Genomic DNA, 22,178 nt, shown 5'->3' with positions numbered 1-22,178 from the left:
CCTCCACCAGCGAGTGTGCACCGATGCTGACTTTCGGATCACGTGCAACGCCTATTGTGTCCGGTCGTCATGGATGAAGCAACCTGTGAGTTCAAGTGCCTACAAACACTGCTCCAACTAAGATAGACATTTAATATCATCATACAGATGTTAACAACTTCAAATGTGTTTTGTACTGAGGATCAAATATATGTTTATTTATTGTAAAGTGTTTTATATTTACAGGGACTGTTGCAAAAACAAAAGAATATTAAATCATGTTGCAGAGAACTTTTCGCTGTTAATATTTATTTCTTATTTTTCTACTTTTGATGTCTTTGTGAAATCTCAATTCAACAACAAAAAATACACTTTTTGCTGCTCTGATGTTCAACAATATTATCCTTGTCTTTGCATTAATTTTGGACAACCTGTTCTATAAAATTACAATAAATTAACTGAAATTATAAATTACAATAAACAATGTAGGCTCAATCTAATAGATGTGCTATAAGTCTACACTAATATAACTAAAGAAGAAGAAGAATCTAGGCTACATAAATATTTTTACAGAATGCAAGATACCGCTGAGTAACCATGGTAGCACACAGTTCCTGTTTCCACCCGAGAGAGGGAAGTTTTTCCCAAAGCCTGCCGCTGTATTTCTACCCTACACCTTGATGAAGGAGACATCATTCAGCTGAGAGTGTCACTTCTAACGGAGTGCACTCCGTCACGGAGGGGGAGGGTGTAGGGTTTGGTTTGAAAAAGGGCCTCTGTTTTCCCTTCAGTCTGATTGCTCTCATTGTCTTCACCTGTGTCGTTAGTCTCACCTGTGTCTGATTACCCCCATGTCTATTTAGTCTCAGTGTTCCTCCCCTCTTGTTGTCAGATCATTGTTAGTTGTTGGATCCCAGTGTCTCCCAGTTTCTACTTCCTGTGCTTACCAGTTTTTTCCTTGTGGCTCCCTTTGTTAAAAATTAAGTTTTTGTTTGCCTTCTGCCCTTTTGTTTAAAATAAAGAGTTTTGTTTTCTGCACATGGGTCCCCCTCTTTGTTTTTTTGAAGAACTATGACAGTCCTACGAGTCTTAAACACCTGTTTCTGTGATTACCTGACTTGTCTCACCTGTTTCTGTGATTACCTGACTTGTCTCACCTGTTTCTGTGATTACCTGTCTCACCAATAAAAAGACTGTCATCACTGTTAGAGGCTTTAGCAGGAAAAACATAGGAACTCTGCTGTTGACACCTAGTGGACAAAACTGATACCACACTCGCACTCATGCGCACACACACGCACGCACATACACAGATGGTATTTTTGTGAGTTTTAACTGTTTAAACTGTGTGTACTGTGTCTGTGTGTATGACTGTGTGTATGACTGTGTGTGTTGGAGTCTATGGTTGGACTCAGTTCACTTCCTGTGAGAGAGAGAGAGGGTGACTGAGAGAGGCAGATTGAAAACAGACGTTGGCCCCCTCTCTCTCTCTCTCTCTCTCTGTCTCACTCTCTCACTCTCTCTCCCCCCCCCACCTCTCACTCTCTCTGAGTCAGTCTGTTGTTTCCATTCGTCCTCCATCTGGTATGAACTCAGACTTAAGAGCAGAAGATGAAAAAGGAGAAAAATAGTAGAAGAGCGGGGAAACCAGGAGAAACATAGAGGAGAATAAGAAAAAGGAGGGGTAGAAGGAGGAGAAGGAGAAGAAGAAGAGGAAGAAGGAGGAGGAGGAGTAGAAGGAGGTGAAGAAGAAAGAGGAGAGGAGCAGCATCAGCAGGTTTGAACAAACTTTACTCTTTCTCGTCCGAAACTTTGAATCCACATCTGAGACTGAAATATCATACAGTGTAATAATCAAAGCTCCAGCACGTCTGAAACGGTCTCTAAGCGTTCAGATAGTTTCACTCGCTCACCTGTATCTATCTGACTCCATAATTTAAATGTGACCCCTCACCTGATAGCTGTCGGTCTCTTTGTAACCTGTGTACCACATGAATACATATTTAGTTACTTTAACATTGTTAATTATCCTCTGTAATCTTTGTTTTTAAAGAGGTGCTAAACAAATGAGTTATGAATATAATTGTTGTTGTTGTTGTTTGATTTCCGAAACAATATTTTTATCGTCTGCTTGCTTTGTGTCTTTGAAGGTCAGAGGTTACTGACATCAAACTGTGATTGACAGCTGTCAGTCATTAGGCAGGACTCAACCCAACATTAAATAATCAACCTTGGACATGTTGTGTTGTGACACTCAGGTGAGACACATGTGGACAGGTGTGTGTGTTGTCACAGCTGTTCAGATGACCCTTTGTTATTCGACTCACTCTGCTTCCTGGTTAATACCAGAGTCTGAACCATACACTGTAAATATAACGGGACGAAGCCATCTGTTCCTGCAGGGGGCGCTAGAGTCCAATCGATGGCGGTCTCCATGCTGGAAATGCTGTCTCAGTCTAACTTTCAGTCAACCTAACGACAGGCTGAGAGCTGGAGCTGAGGCGGGTTTTAAACCTCCTGACAAACCATTACACTGTGCCCGCCTGTCAATCAGGTCAGCTACACGCCGTATTGTGAATAACTCTTATCCTTCATCAAATCAAAACGGATGAGTCATCAAAACATTCACCCCCCCCCCCCCCCCCCGTACAGTGTGTGTTGATCGAGACGTGAGCTAATCAGACCTATTTGGTTTTTGAACTAGAGTCTGTCTCCTGCAGTGAGTCAGTCTCCATAGAGCTCCTTGTTAAAGAGCCCATATTATGCCCTTTTTGGAGTTCGTATATATTTAATCTATGTACCTACTTTTGTACGTTTACAATAGCTAAAGTCCGAAAAAAGTGTCTGTTTTCATGTACTGCTTCTCCTTGCTCCCGCTACGCTCTGAGTCCGTCAGCTACGCTCTGTTGAGCCCACACTGCAGAGCCCCACGTGGGCCAAGTCTGCTCTGATTGGTCTGCTCCAGAGTGGATCCACTGATCCACTCTGTCGTTATTGGTCAGTTGCTCAGCACGGTTCTTGGAAATGTCCCGCCTTTTTTACCATATTGGGAATACAGCCACTGGCTCCGTCCGAGGGTAGCATAAACATTAGCACCTTAGCACTACTGTGCTACCGCAGGCTACGGCATATCGTGGGCGTGCTACAGAAGTTAACGGGCTTGCCACAACGAGCCAGTGGGCTTAGATCAGTGATCTCACACTGACAATGACGTCGGATTGACAAGTTTTTATCGAGGGGGGCTAGAAACGAGCGTTACATGCGGCTAATGCTACAGCTAACAGGAGGACGTAGGAGAAGCCGCGTTTCCACGGACTTTTAATTTTTGCACATAGATGTGCCTAAACATGCACAGGACACTTGTAAAACACATTAAAGAGCATATAAAACCAGAAAAAGCATAATATGGGACCTTTAAAATGTCCAACTTTACAGCTGCACTAGGGGCGTGGCTGAGTTGACTGACATGCCCGCCTCCGCCACGCCTCTTCATCTTTTACCAGGTTCATTTCCAACATGACGACCTCTGTCGATGGCTGTAGCCTGCAGCAGTAGTCTTCTTTGACGATGACTCAAATGACATCCCTGTCAGGCTCTGATTGGCTGTTTGTGAGTGAAATGCATCATGGAGGACATTCCAGGCTGCTAGCTTTAAACAGATGTCTTTAATTCAACCAGGAAAGGTTACACAGCAGACAAGCACACAGCAGACAAGCACACACACACACACACACACACACACACACACACACACACACACACACACACACACACACACACACACACACACACACACACACACACACACACACACACACACACACACTCTCTCTCTCTCTCTCACACACACGCACGCACACAAACACAGACACACACAAACACACACGCAGACACAGACACACACGCAGACACACACACACAGTACAGTAGCTCTCTTATATCCAGAAATAAGAGAGCTACTGTTACTCCCATGTTTCTGTTTGCTGTCTTCTGATTGGCTGTAGGGAGCTAGGATAACACACACACACAGACGTTCAGTAAAATGTTCATCATTATAATGAATAAACAGGTGATTCAATAAGTATTTAAGTCCCGGTTACTTTCATGTCTCTGCTGTTCATCACCTGTCCAACAGGTGTCCTCAGACCTTACAGCCTCTGCAGCCTAAGCCCCGCCCTCTTACTGTTACCTGCTGTGTTCATGTTTTTAATGAGTCTCTGGGTGGATTGGGATTGTCCCTCCTATCCCCTTTCACTATACTCTTTACCTTAACCATGGAGAAAACATCATGAGATTAAGGAAAGATGTTAGGAGAATTCATAAAGGACTTAGGGAAAGGTTATTGCGTTGCTCTGACAATCCGACCACATCTCCACTAGGCAACGTAATTAAATGTAACAGGCCGGCGGAGGTTAATGACCTGGGTCTGCTGCAGTGAAACTACAATGTTCCGAAAATGGACTACTAAAAGATCATCTAAAAATCTTTCCCCTGTGCCTTCTTACCGGTGAAATAATCCTAATTACCACAAGGAAGTGAAATAAAAGGCATATAGGCAACCAGGCTACGAGTAAGAAAAGAGAAACCATCAGCTTCCTGTCCACTCAGAAATCAACATCAAAATAAATATGAAATTTATAGTTACATTTCTGTAAGATATACAGGATGTTTTATACAAATGTATAACTGCACAAAGCATTCTTAAGTGAATTAAATATGTTGAATAAAACATCATCTGGATAAAAATGCATTCAAATTTCAAAAATAATTCAAATGGCTCTTATCATGGCCACTTAAATGCTTCTGGGTCATTTCACTCAGTTAGGAACATTCCTAAGCAAACACAAGTCGAATGCACCCCCTGATCTGCTCCTTCAGACACCAGAAACTTTAAGAGCTCATTTAAAGGGACAACCAGCAGCTAGCTTAGCATTGCCTAAATAGCCTACTGTCTAAATGAGACTGGAGCTAATGAAAGCATGCTACGAGTGAGGTGTTAGCATGCTAAGAGTGAGGTGTTGGCATGCTTACAGTGAGGTGTTAGCATGCTAAGAGTGAGGTGTAAGCAGCACATAAAGAAGTAGAGCATGGGGGTTTCTCCTGCTCTGCTCGAGGCTGAGCTGCCCACAGGAAATACTTTGCTGTTTATTTTCTTCTTCGGTGGTCAGCTCACATTCCTGCCTCACTCAGCATCAATGAGGCCTCTGATTGGCCCACATCCCAGGGGAGGGACTCTGATTGGATGACCGCATGTTCTTTTTCTCTCTGGAAGAAGACGAAGAAAAAGCCCAAATCCCCCTGTGGAAAAACACACATCCACACACACACACACACACATACAGACAGACACACACACACACACACACACACACACAAACACACACACACACACACAGAGGAATGTGTCTGCTTGAACCATCACAGTTGAAATGTTTTAACAGACGTCTGAAGTTTTAAAACATTTTTATCACACTCTGAAGAAGAGCACATCGGCTCAAAGCGTAACCTGCTAATAAATCCTTTAACGGCAGCTCGTTGTTGTGCCAATCTTTTCTGTTTCTTTTTACCTGTTTGTTTTTCGATCCAGCGCCCAATGAGAGATGTGCCTTTATTTTTTTATTTTCTCAGTTGCTGCTGCTGCTGCTGGTGGTGTGGTGGCTGTTGTTCTTTTCATTGTGGTTCCTGTTGTTGTTGTTGTTGTTGTTTTTGTTATTGTTCTTTTCATTGCGGTGCTGCCATCAGCTGCTTCGATATCAAACCTACACTGTAAAACACAGAAAGTCAAATCTAAAATCCATTTTCGTTTATTCTTCTGTTTCAACATTAAAGTAAAAATGTAATTTGAAAATCCTCAACCAATTAGACATCAGAGTAAGTCTTTTATCCTGAAATGTGTCCTCTGTCTGTGTAGCACCTGTAAAAGTACTTATTTTTGTTAATAATGTCCAGTCACTTTAATTCAACATGTTGTTAATTACATACTGTGACATTAATAGCTTCTGTTCAGTTAACTGTTTTTACATTCACCAGCAGGTGGCAGCGTAAGCTCTTTTGTGGCACATGAAAGTGAAACTTCAACAAGTGGCTGGAGAAAATAGTCTGAGCTGGCATTCGGGCGTTGCTGCTGAAGCGTGCGCATGGTGCTGATGTACCTGGCTTCTATGTTTTGCCATCCTTGCTTGTGGAGTAATAAAGCGAACGTTTTCTACACCATGAGTGCCGTTGCAGTCTGAGTGGTGTAACATCTGGTTGATGTTTAGGACTGTCGTCCATGATGGCGTTCATCAAAGCAGAAACAGGAAGTCTGATTATGCTGCACTTCCTGCTGGGTGAGAATCAACACCTGTCACACTTTTCAGTAAGAAGATACCTGTCTGTCTGTCTGTCTGTCTGTCTGTCCTTACCTGTCTCTCTGTCTGCAGGTGTGTTCCTGGTTCTTCCTGAAGGGGGCGTCAGTTTGGAGCTCCAGCCGTCCTCCTCTGAAGTTCTGCTCGACACGAATTCCAACTTTACTGTGGTCAGTGCCTGTCTGTCTCTATAGGTGTTTCAGGTACCTGTCTGTCTGTAATGTACCTGTCTGTCCCTGCAGGTGTGTTCGGGCTGGAGTCAGGTAACCTGGCGGCTCCCTCAGGACTCTCAGGTGGTCGGGGTGGATGTGGACAGTCAGGGCTCCAGCAGTATTCTGCGGCTCTTAAACGCCACCTGGAGGAATTCTGGGAGGTACACCTGTGAGGAGGCGTTGTCCGCCCAGAGTAGAGAGATTGACATCTTCATACCTGGAAAAGGTGAGCGAGGTGTTTTTCACAGGTTCATCCAGTCCCTGGTACCTGTGAGCCTTGAGACTGAGCCTTACCTGTCCCCTCAGGTGCAGAGGAATGGTTTGTCCCGCTCGGTCCAGGTGTGGTCATGAAGGAGGCGGAGGAAGACACCATCCCATGCGTGGTGTCTGACCCACGGCTCAACGTCTCACTGTTCCAACGCCCTGGTAGGACACCTGTTTCCGGGACGATCTACGAGCCGGGCCTCGGCTTCACGGGTCGTCTGAACGACTCGTCGTACGTGTGCTTAGCCGTCCATGGAGACGAGGAGAGGGAGTCTCAGGTGTACCATGTGTTCAGCATCATAGGTGTGGAGCTCAGAGACTGGATGGCAGATTAGACCAGATTTGATTAGACATACTGTGGATTCTAACCCCTCCTCTCTGTACCTGTCTCTCTCTCCACTTGTCTGTCTCTCAGTGCCTCAGCAGATGGAGGTGGAGCTGACGGTGTCCAGCGTGGTTTTGAAGCAGGGGGAGGATCTTATAGTGAACTGCACCGTCAGAGACATTGAGCTGGTCTTCTTCTCCTGGGACTTCCCCCGTAGAGAGGTGCCTGTCTCTATCCATCTGTACCTGTCTGTCTGATCCATCAGGTCTGTGAACTTTGACCTCTTGTCTTGATTCAGGAAATTGAGCCTCTGACAGAGTTTCTGCAGAATCGGATCCGCTCCGTCGTAAACATCTCCACTGCAACAGTTGAGGATTCTGGTAGGTGATTTTAGAGAACTGAACTGAACTGAGGGAACAACGATCCAAAAGTGACATCAATCAGTTACTATGGTTACCTAAAACCAGCTGTTATTGTTTGTTTGTGACTCTGTAACCATTGTGATGTGTGCTTGTGTTGCCTGCAGGTGTGTACGTGTGTGCTGTTCAGGAGACAATGCAGGGGGAAACCGTAAAGAAAAATGTGACAGTTACAGTACTGGGTGAGAGAAAGACAGACAGACAGACAGACAGACAGACAGACAGACAGACACATGGAGAGACAGACAGACAGACACATGGAGAGACAGACAGACAGACAGACAGACAGACAGACAGACAGGCAGACAGACACATGGAGAGACAGACAGACACGTGGAGAGACAGGTGATAGACAGACAGACAGACAGACAGGTGGAGAGTGAGACAGACAGACAGACAGGTCATAGAGGTGACCTGTCTCTCTCTCTTTCTCTGCAGACCGGGGTTATGTCTACCTGTGGGGCCCAGGTGAGACCAACCTGTCATCCCTCCTTCATCACTCGGTGGAGTTCAGTGTGGAGGTCGACGCCCACCCTGTCCCAACAGTCCTCTGGACCAATGACAATAAGACCATCGCCACGGAAACCACTTCTATCACCACCAGACACCTAAAAGGGAGCAGGTAGACTGATTGTTTGATTGATTGATTGATTGATTGTTCAAATGATTGTTTGATTGGTTGATTGATTGATTGATTGATTGATTGGTTGATTGATTGATTGGTTGGTTGATTGATTGGTTGGTTGATTGATTGGTTGATTGATTGATTGATTGATTGGTTGATTGATTGATTGGTTGGTTGGTTGGTTGGTTGATTGATTGATTGATTGGTTGATTGATTGATTGGTTGATTGATTGATTGGTTGGTTGGTTGGTTGATTGATTGTTCAACTGATTGATTGATTGCAGGTATGTTAGCACGCTGACGCTGGATCGAGTGCAGATGGATCAGACAGGAAGTTACAAAGTGACTGTATCCAATGACGACGACATCCAGGAGATTGTCTTCAACTTGGAGGTTAAAGGTCGGGGAGATAGACAGCCTGTGTGTGTGTTTGTGTGTGTGCGTGTGTGTGTGTCTGTGTGTGCGTGTGTCATTGGCTCTTGGCAGCTAGAGACAGAACACACTAGAAAATGCACCACAATAAAACATGAGAGTCAAGAGCTATGTAGCACAAATGTTTGCTGCCATTTTGGAAAAACTGTGTCTGTGTTTATGTGTGTGTGTTTGTGTGTAGCGCCCCCTAGGATAATAACCCTGTCAGAGTTTGGCAGTAAAGCCGTGCTGTGTGTCAGCGAGGGAGCTCCGCCCCCATCTGTCACCTGGTACACCTGTCACTTGCACAGGTAAACACCACACACACACACACACACACACACACACACACACACACACACACACACACACACACACACACACACACACACACACACACACACATTTAGGGCCTGATCTGCTATAGATGGATTTTTAGAGCTCCAACATTGTACATCATGTTCTCCCTCTATCGTCTCTGAGTCTGTGGAGAGAAGCTTTCTGCAGCTTTACTCGGGACTGGGCTGCACCCTCACTCTGACGGAGCTGAAATCTCACAATGATGGAGCTGCACTTTCACTCTGACGGAGCTGCACTCTCACACTGACGGAGCTGCACTCTCACTCTGACGGAGCTGCACCCTCACGCTGACGGAGCTGCACTCTCACGCTGACGGAGCTGCACTCTCACACTGACTGAGCTGCACTCTCACGCTGACGGAGCTGCACCCTCACGCTGACGGAGCTGCACTCTCACACTGACGGAGCTCAGTTCTGTCCACATAAAGATGATGAGAAAACTTTGACACTTTATCAAGAGGACACACTCTGAACATGTGAGATGAGTTTCACTGTTTCAAACAAAGCTTCCTCCCTGAATGGAGCGAGAAAAGACCACTGCAGTTACTGGTGCGCAGTTACCACCAACTCTCAGCAGACGCTTATTTTCTCACTCTAACTGTACGTGGCTGTTAGCGCCCCCTGTCTGTGAGTTAGAGTCTATTTACAATGAGGCTGATTTACAGAGAAAGAGACGATTGCTCCCCAAATGACTGAATAATGGTATTTAATCATTCAAATACAAACAGTAGCGACGCACAGAGATGAGGTTTGCTCTGCAGTTGGAGGAAGATTTAACCCTGTGTGTGTGTTTGTGAATCAGACAGTGTATTCTTGTCTCTTTTTCTCTGGTTAACCGCACCAAAAGCTGCGTTAAATTGTTGCTATAGTAACAGTGGTTGTGTCCTGCAGGTGCAGTAATTCAACAGGTGGCTGGAGGAGCGTAACAGCATCACCAGAGAGCGAGGCTCTGCAGGAGAACTCCACACAGGTGGAGGGGAGAGGTGTCTTCCAGGTGACTAGTGATGTCATCAGTGTGGTGTCTTCAGGGGGAGGAGAATAATAATGTATAAACATGTCGTCAGAATAAAAACTTTCTTTTTGACGGCTTTGTGTCTTACCTTTGCAGGTACGCAGTGTGCTGACTCTGCAGAGTGTAACCTCTCTGTCAGCTGTTCGCTGTGAAGCTAAAAACTCAGCAGGACGACGAGCACGAGACCTGAGGATCGTGACTACCTGTACGTACTCATACAGCTGTACTACAACATTACTTCTACTGTACAACCTGCTACAATGATCACACTACAGTCTGATACAGTGATCACACTACAGTCTGCTACAGTGATCACACTACAGTCTGCTACAATGATCACACTACAGTCTGATACAGTAATCACACTACAGCCTGCTACAGTAATCACACTACAGTCTGCTACAGTAATCACACTACAGTCTGCTACAGTGATCACACTACAGTCTGCTACAGTGATCACACTACAGTCTGCTACAGTCTGCTACAGTGATCACACTACAGCCTGCTACAGTCTGCTACAGTGATCACACTACAGTCTGCTACAGTGATCACACTACAGTCTGATACAGTGATCACACTACAGCCTGCTACAGTCTGCTACAGTGATCACACTACAGCCTGATACAGTGATCACACTACAGTCTGCTACAGTGATCACACTACAGTCTGATACAGTGATCACACTACAGTCTGATACAGTGATCACACTACAGCCTGATACAGTGATCACACTACAGTCTGCTACAGTGATCACACTACAGCCTGCTACAGTAATCACACTACAGCCTGATACAGTCTGCTACAGTGATCACACTACAGTCTGCTACAGTGATCACACTACAGTCTGCTACAGTAATCACACTACAGCCTGCTACAGTCCGCTACAGTGATCACACTACAGCCTGCTACAGTGATCACACTACAGTCTGCTACAGTGATCACACTACAGCCTGCTACAGTGATCACACTACAGTCTGCTAGTCTGCTACAGTGATCACACTACAGCCTGCTACAGTGATCACACTACAGTCTGCTACAGTGATCACACTACAGCCTGCTACAGTAATCACACTACAGCCTGATACAGTCTGCTACAGTGATCACACTACAGTCTGATACAGCCTGCTACAGTGATCACACTACAGCCTGCTACAGTGATCACACTACAGTCTGCTAGTCTGCTACAGTGATCACACTACAGTCTGCTACAGTGATCACACTACAGTCTGCTACAGTGATCACACTACAGTCTGATACAGCCTGCTACAGTAATCACACTACAGCCTGATACAGTCTGCTACAGTGATCACACTACAGTCTGATACAGCCTGCTACAGTGATCACACTACAGCCTGCTACAGTGATCACACTACAGTCTGCTAGTCTGCTACAGTGATCACACTACAGTCTGCTACAGTAATCACACTATAGTCTGCTACAGTGATCACACTACTCACTATCTACCTGTGTCTCTCTGCCTTTCTCTCTCTACTTTTGTCTCTCTGTCTGTCTCTCTCTGCCTGTCTCTCCCTACCTGTGTCTCTCTGCCTGTCTCTCTCTACCTATGTCTCTCTGCCCATCTCTCTCTGCCTGTCTCTCTCTGTCTGTCTCTCTCTGCCTGTCTCTCTCTACCTGTGTCTCTCTGCCCGTCTCTCTCTGCCTGTCTCTCTCTGCCTGTCTCTATCTACCTGTGTCTCTCTGCCCGTCCCTCTCTGCCTGTCTCTCTCTACCTGTGTCTCTCTGCCTGTCTCTCTCTACCTGTGTCTATCTGACTGTGTCTCTCTCTGCCTGTCTCTCTCTACCTGTGTCTATCTGACTGTCTCTCTCTACCTGTGTCTATCTGACTGTGTCTCTCTGACTGTGTCTCTCTCTGCCTGTCTCTGTCTACCTGTGTCTATCTGACTGTGTCTCTCTACCTGTGTCTCTCTACCTGTGTCTATCTGACTGTGTCTCTCTCTACCTGTGTCTATCTGACTGTGTCTCTCTCTACCTGTGTCTCTCTGCCTGTCTCTCTCTACCTGTGTCTATCTGACTGTGTCTCTCTCTGCCTGTCTCTCTCTACCTGTGTCTCTCTGCCCGTCTCTCTCTGCCTGTCTCTCTCTACCTGTGTCTCTCTGCCTGTCTCTCTCTACCTGTGTCTATCTGACTGTGTCTCTCTGACTGTGTCTCTCTCTGCCTGTCTCGCTCTACTTTTGTCTCTCTACCTGTCTCTCTACCTGTCTCTCTCTGCCTGTCTATAGCTCTCCTTTCTCAGGTTGCCGTGTTGGCAGCGGTTCTGGTTCTGGTCATCATGGCGATCGTCTTCCTCGTCATCCTCATCATCGTCTGGAGAAAAGTCAGTCCTGTCATCCCTGAGTTTTTACTCTACTATAGTACTGTAGTATAAAGAGCTAAAAGTGTTTATCCTGGTTGCCATGACAACACGTTGGCTTTCTCTGGTCACTCTTGTCAGAAACCTCATTATGAAGTCCGTTGGAAGGTGATCGAGTCAGTGAGTCCTGACACACAGCAGTACACCTACCTGGACCCCGCCCTCCTGCCCTACAGCTCCACTTGGGAAGTACCACGAGAGCACATAGTTCTGGGTACGATTGTACAACCTGTCTGTCTGTCTGTCTGTCTGTCTGTCTGTCTAACTGTCTGTATACTTGTCTCTATCTTCAGGTCACGTGTTGGGTTCAGGGGCGTTCGGTCGTGTTGTCGAGGCGACAGTCTCTGGTCTGATTAACTCTCATTCTACGACAAAAGCAGCTGTGAAGATGGTGAAACGTACGTACCTGTCTATCTGTCTACCTGTCTGTCTGTCTACCTGTTCACCAGTCTGTCTATTATTAAATTTCTTAATCTCATATTGGATTATTTTTTCTTGCTGATAGTTTAAATGAGCCCTGAACACAATAAACGAGTGTGTGTGTGTGTGTGTGTGTGTGTGTGTGTGTGTGTGTGTGTGTGTGTGTGTGTGTGTGTGTGTGTGTGTGTGTGTGTGTGTGTGTGTGGGAGTTCAGCCAACAGTGGTTCGGTTCAGGCTCTGATGTCAGAGTTGAAGGTTTTGGTACATCTCGGCCCTCACCTGAACATTGTCAACCTGCTAGGAGCCTGCACCCGAGGAGGTGACCGATAAACCTGATTTAATCCTGACTAAATCCTGATTAAGATAGGCAGCTAATTTACCAACCACATAGCTAACAGCAGAAATCATATGTGTGTGTGTATGAGTGCGTGTGTGTGTGTGTGTGTGTGTGTGTGTGTGTGTGTGTGTGTGTGTGTGTGTGTGTGTGTGTGTGTATCTGTGTCTATTTGTCTGTCTTTTCAGGTCCTGTCTATCTGATCACTGAGTTTTGTCGTCATGGAGACCTGGTGAACTACCTGCAGAGGAACAAACACACCTTCCTACAGAGTGACACAACGACCAAGAGGTCAACACACACACACACACACACACACACACACACACACACACACACACACACTCTTTCTCTTTTTCTTTCGCTCATTGGTGGTTCGTGTCTCTCGCCCTGCAGTGACAGTGATGGAGGTTATATGGACATGAACAAAGAGGAGAATGTGCAGTATGTCGCCATGAAGGAGCTCAGCTACACCGACATCGAACCCGCAGTGTACGAGACGCCGTACACACCGCCAGGTGATACATGTAGTTCACTATGTCTGTAGTTTACTGTGTCTGTTGTTCACTGTGTCTGGAGTTTTTGTGTCAGCTGCACTGTGTCTGTAGCACTGTGTCTGGAGGTCACTGTGTCTGTTCCAATGTGTCTGTAGTTCACTGTGTCCTTAGTTCACTGTGTCTGTAGTTCACTTTGTCCAAGGTTCACTGTGTCTGTAGTTCACCCTGTCCTTAGTTCACTGTGTGTGTAGTTTACTATCTGTAGTTAACTGTGTCTTTAATTCACTGTCTGTAGTTCACTGTGTGTGTAGTCCACTGTGTCTGTTGATCTTTTAAATACAAAAAAAAGAATCAAATTAATGATTTAAAAAAGACATTGGTTTAATGCTTACGAGTTTGACAAAAGATCAATAATGACCTGTTGTTCCCGTTCAGACCAAAAGGAGGTGCCGCTCGTCCTCTTTGATTCTCCTCACCTCAGCCTCAATGACCTCCTCAGCTTCTCCTACCAGACCTCTCAGGCCATGGACTTCCTGTCCTCCAGAAACGTGAGACTGTTGAGTGTTGACATGTTGAGTGTTGATATGTTGTGTGTTGACATGTTGTGTGTTGATATGTTGGGTGTTGACATGTTGAGTGTTGACATGTTGAGTGTTGACATGTTGTGTGTTGACTTGTTGACATGTTGTGTGTTGACATGTTGTGTGTTGATATGTTGAGTGTTGACATGTTGAGTGTTGACATGTTGAGTGTTGACATGTTGAGTGTTGACAAGTTGTGTGTTGACTTGTTGACATGTTGAGTGTTGACTTGTTGACATGTTGACTGTTAAGATGTTGTGTGTTGACATGTTGTGTGTTGACATGTTGAGTGTTGACATGTTGAGTATAGACATGTTGAGTGTTGACAAGTTGTGTGTTGACTTGTTGACATGTTGAGTGTTGACTTGTTGACATGTTGACTGTTTAGATGTTGTGTGTTGACATGTTGTGTGTTGACATGTTGAGTATAGACATGTTGAGTGTTGACATGTTGACTGTTAACATGTTGTGTGTTGACATGTTGTGTGTTGACATGTTGAGTGTTGACTTGTTGTGTGTTGACATGTTGAGTGTTGACATGTTGAGTGTTGACTTGTTGACATGTTGTGTTGACATGTTGAGTGTTGACTTGTTGAGTGTTGACATGTTGTGTGTTGACATGTTGAGTGTTGACATGTTGAGTGTTGACATGTTGAGTGTTGACTTGTTGACATGTTGTGTGTTGACATGTTGTGTTGACATGTTGAGTGTTGACCTGTTGACATGTTGTGTTGACATGTTGAGTGTTGACATGTTGTGTGTTGACTTGTTGACATTTTGAGTGTTGACCTGTGTGTTAACATGTTGTGTGTTAACATGTTGTGTGTTGACATGTTGAGTGTTGACATGTTGAGTGTTGACAGTTGACATGTTGACTGTTGTGTTGACATGTTGACTTGTTGACATGTTGTTTTGACATGTTGAGTGTTGACATGTTGTTTTGACATGTTGAGTGTTGACATGTTGTGTGTTGACATGTTGTGTGTTGACTTGTTGACATGTTTTGTGTTGACATGTTGTGTGTTGACTTGTTGACATGTTGAGTGTTGACATGTTGAGTGTTGACTTGTTGAGTGTTGACATGTTGAGTGTTGACTTGTTGTGTGTTGACATGTTGAGTGTTGACTTGTTGATATGTTGAGTGTTGACATGTGTGTTGACATGTCTTGACATGTTGAGTGTTGACATGTTGAGTGTTGACTTGTTGTGTGTTGACATGTTGAGTGTTGACATGTTGAGTGTTGACTTGTTGTGTGTTGACATGTTGAGTGTTGACTTGTTGATATGTTGAGTGTTGACATGTGTGTTGACATGTTGTCTTGACATGTTGAGTGTTGACATGTTGAGTGTTGACTTGTTGAGTGTTGACATGTTGAGTGTTGACTTGTTGTGTGTTGACATGTTGACTGTTGACATGTTGTGTTGACATGTTGAGTGTTGACTTGTTGATATGTTGAGTGTTGACATGTGTGTTGACATGTTGTCTTGACATGTTGAGTGTTGACATGTTGAGTGTTGACTTGTTGTGTGTTGACATGTTGAGTGTTGACTTGTTGACATGTTGTGTGTTGACATGTTGAGTGTTGACATGTTGACATGTTGTGTGTTGACTTGTTGACATGTTGAGTGTTGACGTTTGTGTTGACATGTTGAGTGTTGACTTGTTGACATGTTGTGTGTTGACTTGTTGACATGTTTTGTGTTGACATGTTGTGTGTTGACTTGTTGACATGTTGAGTGTTGACATGTTGAGTGTTGACTTGTTGAGTGTTGACATGTTGAGTGTTGACTTGTTGTGTGTTGACATGTTGAGTGTTGACTTGTTGATATGTTGAGTGTTGACATGTGTGTTGACTTGTCTTGACATGTTGAGTGTTGACATGTTGAGTGTTGACTTGTTGTGTGTTGACATGTTGAGTGTTGACATGTTGAGTGTTGACTTGTTGATATGTTGAGTGTTGACATGTGTGTTGACATGTTGTCTTGACATGTTGAGTGTTGACATGTTGAGTGTTGACTTGTTGAGTGTTGACATGTTGAGTGTTGACTTGTAGTGTGTTGACATGTTGAGTGTTGACATGTTGTGTTGACATGTTGTGTGTTGACTTGTTGACATGTTGAGTGTTGACGTTTGTGTTGACATGTTGAGTGTTGACTTGTTGACATGTTGTGTGTTGACTTGTTGACATGTTGAGTGTTGACTTTTGTGTTGACATGTTGAGTGTTGACATGTTGAGTGTTGACATGTTGAGTGTTGACTTGTTGACATGTTGTGTGTTGACATGTCGTGTTGACATGTTGAGTGTTGACTTGTTGACATTTTGAGTGTTGACTTGTTGACATGTTGTGTGTTGACATGTCGTGTTAACATGTTGTGTGTTGACATTTGACATGTTGACTGTTGTGTGTTGACATGTTGAGTGTTGACTTGTTGACATTTTGAGTGTTGACATGTGTGTTGACATGTTGAGTGTTGACAGTTGACATGTTGACTGTTGTGTGTTGACATGTTGAGTGTTGACTTGTTGACATGTTGTTTTGACATGTTGAGTGTTGACATGTTGTGTGTTGACATGTTGTGTGTTGACTTGTTGACATGTTTTGTGTTGACATGTTGTGTGTTGACTTGTTGACATGTTGAGTGTTGACTTGTTGTGTGTTGACATGTTGAGTGTTGACTTGTTGATATGTTGAGTGTTGACATGTTGTGTGTTGACTTGTTGACATGTTGAGTGTTGACTTGTTGTGTGTTGACATGTTGAGTGTTGACTTGTTGATATGTTGAGTGTTGACATGTGTGTTGACATGTTGTCTTGACATGTTGAGTGTTGACATGTTGAGTGTTGACTTGTTGAGTGTTGACATGTTGAGTGTTGACTTGTGTGTCGACATGTTGAGTGTTGACATGTTGTGTTGACATGTTGACATGATGACATGTTGAGTGTTGACATGTTGAGTGTTGACTTGTTGATATGTTGAGTGTTAACATGTGTGTTGACATGTTGTCTTGACATGTTGAGTGTTGACATGTTGAGTGTTGACTTGTTGTGTGTTGACATGTTGAGTGTTGACTTGTTGACATGTTGTGTGTTGACGTTTGTGTTGACATGTGTGTTGACATGTTGAGTGTTGACTTGTTGACATGTTGTGTGTTGACTTGTTGACATGTTGAGTGTTGACTTTTGTGTTGACATGTGTGTTGACATGTTGAGTGTTGACATGTTGAGTGTTGACTTGTTGTGTGTTGACATGTTGAGTGTTGACATGTTGAGTGTTGACTTGTTGAGTGTTGACATGTTGTGTGTTGACATGTTGAATGTTGACTTGTTGAGTTGACATGTTGTGTTGATATGTTGAGTCGACATGTTGAGTGTTGATATGTTGACATGTTGTGTGTTGACATGTTGAGTGTTGATATGTTGTGTGTTGAAATGTGTGTTGACATGTTGTTTGTTGACATGTTGTGTGTTGGTTGTCCACAGTGTGTACACAGGGACCTGGCAGCGAAGAACGTGTTGGTCTGTGAGGGGAAGCTGCTGAAGGTTTGTGACTTTGGTTTGGCTCGAGATCTGAAGAAGGAGCAGGACTACATCGCACGAGGAAACGTAATCCAAAATCTTATAGATACAAAGATTTGTAATGGAAAATATCTTTATAAGAGGTGATCACCTGACACACCTGAGGGTCACACTTAAAGAGCACACCTAAAGGTCACTCCTGAGGGTCACACCTGAGGGTCACACCTGAGTCATGTAATCGTTCTTGTTCTCAGAGCTTCCTGCCCGTGAAGTGGATGTCACCTGAAAGCATCTTCCAGAACATCTACAGCTCTCAGAGCGACGTATGGTCCTATGGAGTTCTCCTGTGGGAGATCTTCTCTCTGGGTGAACACACACACATGCTCGCACACATGCTCTCTCTCTCTCTCTCTCTCACACACACACACACACACACACACACACCAACTGTGATACCTGTCTGTGTTTTGTTCCAGGTGTTAGTCCGTACCCTGACCTTCCGATGACTCACAAGTTTTTTTCTGCTCTGAAGAGAGGATACAGGATGAGTCAACCTGACCACGCCCCTCAGGACATGTAAGACACAAAGCTAACAAGTGTTAGCATGCTACCATGGTTACGAAAATGAGAGGGGACTGACGAGGTGTCTATGATCAGGTTTGAATGTCTGGGAGGGGCTTATAAAACCTCTGAATTTGGAAGGGGAGGGGCTTCGTAAACCCTCAGAGTGGAAAGTGGGAGGGGATTATCTAACAATCTACAGATTGTGATTTCGTGAAATGGTGTAACGTGTGTCATTGTTTGTTACGAGACTGAAAAACAAGACGTATTATAAACATCAAATAAACAAGGTAAACGGCCAGCAGCCAATCAGAATCCAGTATCAGTGTGACGATGGTTTAAACTGTACATGTCGTTTCTATATATCTCTGACGAGTGTGTGTGTGTGTGATTTTAAACGTGTGTGATTTAAATGTGTGTGTGATTTAAATTGTGTGTGTGATTTTAAATGTGTGCGTGATTTAAATGTGTGTGTGTGATTTTAAACGTGTGTGTGTGATTTAAATGTTTGTGTATAATTTTAAATGTGTGTGTAGGATTTTAAATGTGTGTGTGATTTAAATGTGTGTGTGATTTTTTCAGATTTGATCTGATGAAACTTTGTTGGGAGGAGAAACCTGAAGGCAGACCTGCTTTCTCCTCATTGGCTGTTTCCATGGGCAACATGTTGACTGACGACTACAAAAAGGTGACAAACACCTTTTTAATATTCTTAATGTGACGAGATCACATCTGTTTACACATCTGTATATCTGTTTACACATCTGTTTACACATCTGTATATCTGTTTACACATCTGTTTACACATCTGTTTACACATCTGTATATCTGTTTACACAACTGTATATCTGTTTACACATCTGTTTACACATCAGGGGCGTTTCAGAAAGCAGGTTGAACAAACTCTCAGTCTAACTCTGAGCTCTGAGATGATTTATCCTCAGGTGAGCTCTGAGGTGATTTATCCTCAGGTGAGCTCTGAGGATCAACAGCTGATTTGAGTTTGTTAAATCACCTCTGAGTAGGTTCACTCGATGTTCAGCGCGTGCACCACCACGATAAAAAGCCAACATGAATGGACCCCCGATACAGCGATTCACCGTGGCAACAGGAGACAAAAAAGAGATCCTCGTACCTTAACCATCTCGAGATATAGAAACATCTTCATGAGGACATACGGAGAATATGAAGAGGTTTTAAGAAGGAAACAAAGTAACACTGCTGCAGCAGCAAAGGAGAGGGGAGAGAAAACAGCTGCTCGCGTCAGCGCGTAATGGAGTCTGTTCATTTAATATTTAATCAGAATTATAATACTGCAGGTCAAAACTGGTGGAATGGTTTTAAACCTACAATTTATTTTCATTAAGATGAAATCCAGCAGAAGAAAAGAGACTTTAAAACAGCTCAAAATGAAAAATAAGAAGAGTTTGAACTAAACCTGCTTTCTGAAACGGACCTCTTATGTTCCCACATCTATAAACAACCTGTCGTGTTTTTGTTTTTGTTTTTTTCAGCGGTACCTCCAGCTGACTGAAAGCTTCCTGAACAGCGACAGTCCGGCAGTTGTTCGATCCAGATCTGCTCCAACACACACACACGGTCAGACACACACACACGGTCAGACACATAAAACACACACACACACACACACACACACACACACACGGTCAGACACATACACACACACACGGTCAGACACACACACACACGATTAAAAATTGATTCAATTAATCCACGCTCGTTTGTTTTGATTTGGAGGCGGACGTGAAGTGACATTTTACGTTTAATTTCGCACAGCATTGTGGGTGGTAAAATACAATTAATTTCCTGAAAGCACGCATCCGATCCATACTGCATGAAACCCAGAAGTTAGTATCCATACTGAAATGTTCAGTATACTGAGGTGGACCCAAAAAATGCATACTGAATGACACTGAAAGTTCAGTATAATGAAACTCCCTACTGAAAAGTACGTACTGCATACTGAACTGTGGCTGTGGAAAAGGGCCAGTCTCTGGCTGTGTCCCAAATCACTCCCTATCCACTATATAGTGGACACGCCATTTTGTAGTGCTGTCCGAATTCTGAGTGAGCATGGTCATACCCTAGATAGTCCACTCAATGTATCCCACAATGCATTTTTAAAAGTAGTGTATGAGCGATGGTCACTATGCGAGCAATATATACCATCATGCATTGCGGTTCAAAAAATTTCAAAGAGCGGAGAGTGTCGTTTGACTCAGCTGTTCTCAAACGGGAGAGAGGAGCGACCAGCATGAACACAGAAACTCAATAAAGTTTATATTCAGAGCGTTTTACTGAAATCTATGATCAGTTTGAATAAAGATTAAAAGATCGTCAACTTTAGTGATGTTAGTTTGTCCTAATGATGATGACAGACGAGAAACCAGAGTCTGTGAGCATTAATAATTTAGTTTTGGTCCGAAAATATGTCTCATTATGTAAAATTCAATATTTTATAAGTATTTATTATTTGGAAATGTTTTGTGAAAATACACTCAGTATAATGTGAGTTATCACTGAAATTCATGCTGTTATTTACCGTTGTTATTGATCCTCGGCCGTTGCTAAGCTGCACATTTTAGTTGCGCGACAACAATGACGTCACTGTCAGCTGCCGAAATGTTTTTTAATTTTGCTGAGTGAGTGTACAATATAGTCCACTGCATTAAACTCACTATATAGTGAATAGGGAGTAGGGAATGAGTGAGTGATTTCGGACACAGCCTCTGTGTTTCTTCCCTTCTGTGTCAGATCATTGTTGTAAGCTGTTGTATGTCATATGTGAGTCTATGTTGGATGTCGGTCGTCTTCTGCACTAGTGTTTTGACTTCTAGTTTTTGGTTTAAAGTAAGTTTTGTTTTTTTGCCTTCTGCCTTTTTCTTAAATTAAATCCTTTTGGTTATTCCCCTCCACCTCCCCTTGTTATACACCGGACATGACATGTTAGCTGAAAGTTAGGATCTTGATTGTTATTGTTTTTTAATTGTTGTTATTATTTTTATTTTTTGTTTGTAAACATGTTTTCATGCCCTCTAAGTCAAACATCTGTTGATGTTTACAGGAAGCCCCGCCCCTCAGGTAAATGTGCACCTGTTAGAGTCGGAGCCAGAGGAGGCAGGTCCCTCCCATGGTACTTATGTCATTCCCACCACTGACATCACCATAGAAACCAGCGGGGGTGCTGCGCTGGACGCAGACAGGTTGGAACACCTTTAAAAAACCGTGACCTTTAATTTCAATCAAACTTTATCGTTCACATGTTTTCTCTACCTTCTATGTGCAGACTTCCTGAAACAAAGTATGTTAATTATTATCAGTAATAACTGATGATAATAACAATGATGTTTCTGTCTGCAGCCCTCAGATGTCAGAGTCTCAGGACCCACCAGAAGCACAGGAAGTGACATCATCAGAGGACAGACAGGAAGCTGAAGAGCCTTCCTCTTCCTCCCCCAGGCGTGATGAAGAGGAGGAGAGCTGCCTTTGAGCTGTTGAATTAACCAACAGTATTCCTGGCAGGCAGAGCCGAGGGTTATCGTAAATGACAGTCTTCCTGGCAGGCAGAAAGGAGGGTTAAAATAACCAACCGTCTTCCTGTCAGGCAGAGCCGAGGGTTAAAAATAACTAACTATCTCCCTGGCAGGCAGAGCCGAGGGTTAAAAATAACTAATGGTTCCCTGGCAGGCAGAGCCAAGGGTTAAATTGACCAACAGTCTTCCTGGCAGGCAGAGCAGAGGGTTGAGGAGCGTTTAAAGTGACCCAAGAAGCAACTGGTTCAATCTTAAAAGCATCATATGACATTTTGTGTTTTTTACCCACAGCTCTGACTTTCAGGCTGCTTCCTGTTTACAGTGCAGCAGGTACTGATGGTTCATCATATTCAGTGTCATTCTTTGTGTATCTTTGAAGTCTTTGTGTA

General features: G+C 43.8%; 1 protein-coding gene across 1 annotated transcript in view; it reads left to right on the top strand.

Annotated features, from left to right (window-relative positions):
- The first annotated feature begins 1,523 nt into the window (after positions 1–1,523).
- The window catches only part of LOC132988390 (platelet-derived growth factor receptor beta-like), a 20,762-nt gene continuing 107 nt past the window's right edge, over positions 1,524–22,178 (top strand). Inside the window, exons 1-28 of the mRNA XM_061055763.1 lie at positions 1,524–1,663; positions 1,742–1,756; positions 6,240–6,308; positions 6,402–6,496; positions 6,569–6,764; positions 6,845–7,105; positions 7,218–7,348; positions 7,426–7,507; positions 7,654–7,728; positions 7,985–8,168; positions 8,456–8,571; positions 8,785–8,893; positions 9,833–9,935; positions 10,050–10,158; positions 12,194–12,288; positions 12,406–12,538; positions 12,618–12,722; positions 12,959–13,063; positions 13,267–13,369; positions 13,475–13,596; positions 14,011–14,123; positions 17,639–17,761; positions 17,929–18,040; positions 18,151–18,250; positions 18,818–18,923; positions 19,750–19,834; positions 21,321–21,459; positions 21,617–22,178. The exon at positions 21,617–22,178 is cut by the window's right edge and continues 107 nt beyond it. Coding sequence (XP_060911746.1) covers positions 6,251–6,308; positions 6,402–6,496; positions 6,569–6,764; positions 6,845–7,105; positions 7,218–7,348; positions 7,426–7,507; positions 7,654–7,728; positions 7,985–8,168; positions 8,456–8,571; positions 8,785–8,893; positions 9,833–9,935; positions 10,050–10,158; positions 12,194–12,288; positions 12,406–12,538; positions 12,618–12,722; positions 12,959–13,063; positions 13,267–13,369; positions 13,475–13,596; positions 14,011–14,123; positions 17,639–17,761; positions 17,929–18,040; positions 18,151–18,250; positions 18,818–18,923; positions 19,750–19,834; positions 21,321–21,459; positions 21,617–21,746 — 3,090 coding nt within the window. The 5' untranslated portion in view covers positions 1,524–1,663; positions 1,742–1,756; positions 6,240–6,250 and the 3' untranslated portion in view covers positions 21,747–22,178. The remainder of the gene's footprint in view (positions 1,664–1,741; positions 1,757–6,239; positions 6,309–6,401; positions 6,497–6,568; positions 6,765–6,844; positions 7,106–7,217; positions 7,349–7,425; positions 7,508–7,653; positions 7,729–7,984; positions 8,169–8,455; positions 8,572–8,784; positions 8,894–9,832; positions 9,936–10,049; positions 10,159–12,193; positions 12,289–12,405; positions 12,539–12,617; positions 12,723–12,958; positions 13,064–13,266; positions 13,370–13,474; positions 13,597–14,010; positions 14,124–17,638; positions 17,762–17,928; positions 18,041–18,150; positions 18,251–18,817; positions 18,924–19,749; positions 19,835–21,320; positions 21,460–21,616) is intronic.

This window comes from Labrus mixtus, chromosome 14 (genome assembly GCF_963584025.1).
Source record: "Labrus mixtus chromosome 14, fLabMix1.1, whole genome shotgun sequence".
Lineage (NCBI taxonomy): Eukaryota > Metazoa > Chordata > Actinopteri > Labriformes > Labridae > Labrus > Labrus mixtus.
Note: the sequence above shows the minus strand (reverse complement) of the source record. Positions and strands in the feature narration are given on the sequence as shown.